The sequence below is a fragment of the Lycium barbarum genome, chromosome 5 (assembly GCF_019175385.1).
Source record: "Lycium barbarum isolate Lr01 chromosome 5, ASM1917538v2, whole genome shotgun sequence".
Taxonomy (NCBI): domain Eukaryota; kingdom Viridiplantae; phylum Streptophyta; class Magnoliopsida; order Solanales; family Solanaceae; genus Lycium; species Lycium barbarum.
In genome coordinates, this window is record NC_083341.1 from 14,908,808 (window position 1) to 14,913,727 (window position 4,920).

Below are 4,920 nucleotides of genomic sequence, written 5' to 3' on the forward strand. Positions count from 1 at the left end.
ATATTTCAATTGAAATATATCATTTCTTTTTAACTGAATTAAAAAAAGCATCACGTAATATGGAATAGAAAGAGTAACATGTACAGTAGTAGCCTGTTAAGACGAAGTTTTAAAAAAATTCAAATGACAACCATAGACGATTTTGTAATTCATTACAAATGTAATTAGTTATATGAGATATTTGCAAAATCATTAATTTTCTAGTGGGCATAAAAGATCATTTTCGATTATTCAAGGGTTAATTAGGTTTCTTTTATCAAATTCAATCAAATTTAATATAATAATGTATCTAAAAATCTATCGAGTCTCAGACAATCAATGTTGCCAATTGTTATTTATATAGATCATGAAATACCTGTGCACGGTGTTTATATTACATCAAATAATTTAACTTTAGCAGTTTAAAATTAATGTGAAATACATATTACTTAACCATAATTAAGTGATGAAAGACCTCCAATAGTTATTATGAGATTGATAGAATTCCTGAGCGCTTAACCTGAGGTCCCACGTTCTCAATTGCCAACGGGACAAATATAATGACAACGAAATGAAGATTGGGACTCTATTTTTTCACGGTCAGTAAATCATTTTTGCTTATCAATTTTTTTTTTTTTTTTCATTTTTGCAAATCATCAATTCTTTCTGTGACTGAATAGAAATATAAAAATATTTTTAATTTAATTTGTAACTTGAGCCGACTTTAGAAAAGGAGTGAAGGAGGGATATTATCAAAGAAAAGTAACAAACAAAAGGAAACAAAGCTGTGATGTCTTGTTTTCTAGGCTGGCTTTTCCACTAACATCCTTCGCTTTTCTTATTTAATATCTCCACCTTTTATTTTTAGCAAGTGACATGACCATACGATTCGATGTAAAATTGGAAAGGTGAATAGTTACACAAAAGGGAAGTATTGTTGACAGTAAAAGACTCCTAAATCACAATGAAGAAGAAGGAACAACAGAGGACACCTCTGTTCGATGAATACAAGGCTCAAAATGTTCCAAGTCTGATAAAGTATATTTGGGCCTGGGTCATTAGTTTGTTTGGGCCAAAGTAAATTCATTTATTGAACTGGGCTGATCTCTTATCTTTGGGCTTATTCTGATTTAGCCTTGTACAGATACAACAAAGCAAACAATACATAGTATAGGAATATTCTTATCCTTAGATGCTTCTAGAATATACAATAGGTGTACATATTTCTGTTACAATTTCTTACAGCTGTAGGTTTTTCTTCACAAGTTATTTATTTACACTTAGGTCCTAATTACATATATAAATACATAGTGATAGTTTGTAATAGAGCAGGAGAGGAAAAGAAATACAAAAGGAATTTGTTTCCTAAAAATGTCCATCTAGCTTGTTAATTTCCGCAAATGTCTTCATGGTATCAGAGCTTTCAAGCTAGAGGGTGACTTGTTTACTTGTTCTTCTCTCGTTTTTTTTCTTTTCCAAATCTGCTTTCATTCTTGAAAGATCAGGATCAAAATGACTCCACCAGTTGATCCAACAATTGTTCTAGCTTCTTCAGATTCAACATCATCAAACCAAGCTGTTGATTCCACTCATCCGTATCATTTAACAGCATCAGATTCACCTGGTATGAATCTGGTGAATGTTACTTTTGATGGAACAAGCTATGGAAACTGGAAGCGAGGGGTTTTAATATCCCTTTCAGCTAAAAACAAATTGAGTTTTATAAATCCTAAAACTGAAATTCCAACTGAGACCTCACCTTTGTATGGTCAATGGCAGAGGTGCAATGACATGGTCATTGCTTGACTATTGAACTCGTTAAGTAAAGACATCTCTGAAAGTGTCATTTACTCCCAAACAACAGCTGAGTTGTGGAGTGAATTGGAAGAGAAGTACGGGCAGCCTGATGGGTCCAAACTGTTCCAACTGCAAAGAGATCTAAATAACATTAGTCAGGGTACCAGTGATGTAGCTTCATATTTCACCAAGTTGAAAAGGATTTGGGATCAGTTAAAGGTGTTGAACACTTTTGTAACTTGCACATGTGAGTGCAAATGTGGAGCAAAGGCACATAACCAGAAAAACAATGAGGATATGAAGTTAATCCAGTTTTTGATGGGTCTAAATGATGCATATTCAGCAACAAAGGGTAATATACTTATGATGAAACCACTGCCTACTGCAGCTCAGGCCTATTCTATTGTGTTACACCAGGAATCTCAAAAGCAAGTGCATTCAGGTATCCATGTTTCTACTGACTCCTCACCTTTTCATTCTACTGTTGGTTTTAAACATCCTAACCAGTCTACTAAGAATTGGGGAGAAGAAAGAGGTAATAATGGTTACAGGGGTAATGCACAATCATATACACAAACATATGCTGGGAAAAACAACCTGTTCTGCATATACTGCAAAAGGACAAATCATGTCAGGGACAAATGCTATAGGCTAATTGGTTTCCCAGAAGATTTCAAGTTCACAAATCCAAAGTCTAAAAAGAGTCAAAATGCTAAGGTAAATGCAGTAAGAACTGATGAGGCAGCAGGTTCAGGAGCTCAAGCTTTTGCAACAAAAACTGTGTCTGATATATTTAACTCAAAGGCTTTCACAAAGGAGCAGCTTGATCATTTGGCTCAGATGTTACAGTCATTGCACTCGGGAAATTCCCAGGAAGCTTCTGCTAATCTAGCTGGTATTCTGGTTGCTTTACACATTTTTTCAAACTGTTCAAGGACTCCTGGATCATAGACTCAGGAGCCTCACAACATATGACTCATGACAAAACTTTACTTTTTAATATCAAAGTCCTTCCTAGTCCAATAACTGTCACTCTTCCTAATTCCTACAAAGTTCAAGTTAGACAAGTTGGATCTGTTATCTTATCTCCTAAAATACACTTAGAAAATGTTCTCTATGTCCCTTCATTTAAACACAACCTTTTGTCTGTTAGTCAATTTTGCATAGAAACAGATTTTGGTGTTCTTTTCACTAAGCATGGTTGCTTCTTTCAGGACCTTTCCAACTTGAAGATGGGTGAGAAGTTTGGTGATTGTGCTGCAGGACTCTACGTACTTCAGAATGACACTTCCTTTTCCAGCAATTTTTCCAAGTTTTCTGTTTTTAAGTCTGTTTCGGTTTCTCCTAAAAGTACTACTACAGTTTTATCTGATGTTTTAAATCCTCATGTTGTAACGTCAGATTTGAACAATGTAGTTAGTTCTGTCTTGTCAACCAAGATTCCTATCAATGAAATGAATTCCATTTTTGTTAATTCTGTCTCTAGCAAACTTTGGCATTTCAGATTAGGACATCTACCCTATCCAGCTATGAACAATATAAAAGGATTATTGATCTCTAAACAGGAACATGATTTTCCTTGTGATGTTTGTCCCATGGCAAGACAAACCAAGCTTCCTTTTCCTATTAGTTCCATTTCATCTACATATTGTTTTGAATTATTACATATTGACACTTGGGGACCTTACAAGATTCCAACCTATAAGGGAGAAAAGTATTTTTTAACTATTGTGGATGATTTTTCTAGAGGAACATGGACATATCTTTTACCTACAAAGTCTAATGCCTTTCCAGTACTCAAGTCTTTTTTAGCTTATACAGAGAGATATTTTTCCAAGAAAGTCAAAATCATAAGGTCTGATAATGCTTATGAACTTGGGACAGGGAATTTAGAATCGGATTTTTTTACTTCGAAGGGGATCATACACCAAACAACTTGTGTTGCTACCCCACAACAAAATGGGGTAGCAGAAAGAAAACACAAACATTTGCTTGAGGTAAGCAGAGCTTTGCTTTTTCAGTCACATCTTCCTACCAAATACTGGGGGGAAAGTTTACTAACAGCTACACATTTGATAAACCTACTGCCCTCCAAAGTACTCAAGTATAGAACCCCTTTTGAAATACTTTTTGGCAAGCTACCTGATTATTCTAGGTTGAAGCCCTTTGGATGTTTGTGTTTTGCATCTACCTTATCTGCTAATAGAGACAAATTGGCACCTCGGGCTATCCCTTGTGTCTTTATGGGATATCCTTTTGGGAAAAAAGGTTATAAAGTGATGGATCTAAAAACCAATCAGATTTTTGTCACTAGGAATTTGAAGTTCCATGAACTCATTTTCCCTTTTACTCATTCCCAGCCTATGGCTAAGCTATTTCCAGCTTCATTCCCTTCTGCAGAACCCCTTTTTCCTAACATTTCACCTAGAACCTCTACATCCCACCCAACTCCTAATGTTGTTCACTCACCAGGAAGGAATACCATCTCTCCCTTACAAGAGTCCTCTCCTATTTCCTCTCAACAATCCACTCCTGATGTTACCAATTTTTCACCTTTGCAGGATGTGTCTCCTGAAGTACAGGTACTGCGCAAATCTACTAGAACTATTACCACTCCCCATTATTTGTCTGACTATATTTGTAACTCTGTTTCTCAAGAATTTGTTTCTGCTCATCTTATTGCGCCTTTGCATTGTTATTCTTATTCCGCTCTAAGTACAGAAAATCAGCATGCTCTAACCAATGTTTTAAACATAAGAGAGCCTACTTCTTACCAAATTGCCAGTGCACATCCAGGATGGAAATTAGCAATGGAACATGAACTTGATGCTCTTGAAAGTAATTCCACTTGGGAAGTTGTCATTCTTACCCCCGGTAAGAAACCTTTGCCCTGCAAATGGGTATATAAAGTCAAGTTAAGATCAAATGGAAGTTTAGAACGATTAAAAGCAAGATTGGTTGTAAGAGGGGACATTCAACGAGAGGGTATAGACTATACAGAAACCTACTCTCCTGTGGTTAAAATGATAACTATTCGTTGTCTTCTTAGTATTGCGACCAAAAAAAAATGGACTCTTTTTCAGTTGGACATCAACAACGCCTTTCTCCATGGCGATCTTGATGAAGAAGTCTATATGCGGTTCC

The 4,920-nt window shown here is 35.8% G+C and overlaps 1 protein-coding gene across 1 annotated transcript; it reads left to right on the forward strand.

Annotated features, from left to right (window-relative positions):
• Positions 1-1,491: 1,491 nt before the first annotated feature.
• On the forward strand, positions 1,492-2,727 carry LOC132639226 (uncharacterized). Its single transcript, XM_060355693.1, has 2 exons — positions 1,492-1,760; positions 1,803-2,727. Exons 1-2 carry the CDS (start codon positions 1,492-1,494, stop codon positions 2,725-2,727), a joined length of 1,194 nt encoding a protein of 397 aa, XP_060211676.1.
• Positions 2,728-4,920: the final 2,193 nt, after the last annotated feature.

Bases quoted from the DNA above. Each gene is read 5' to 3' on its own strand.
- LOC132639226 (XM_060355693.1), top strand. From the start codon at position 1,492: ATGACTCCACCAGTTGATCCAACAATTGTTCTAGCTTCTTCAGATTCA. The intron at 1,761-1,802 runs GTGCAATGACAT...GAACTCGTTAAG, and splicing joins TTGTATGGTCAATGGCAGAG to TAAAGACATCTCTGAAAGTG.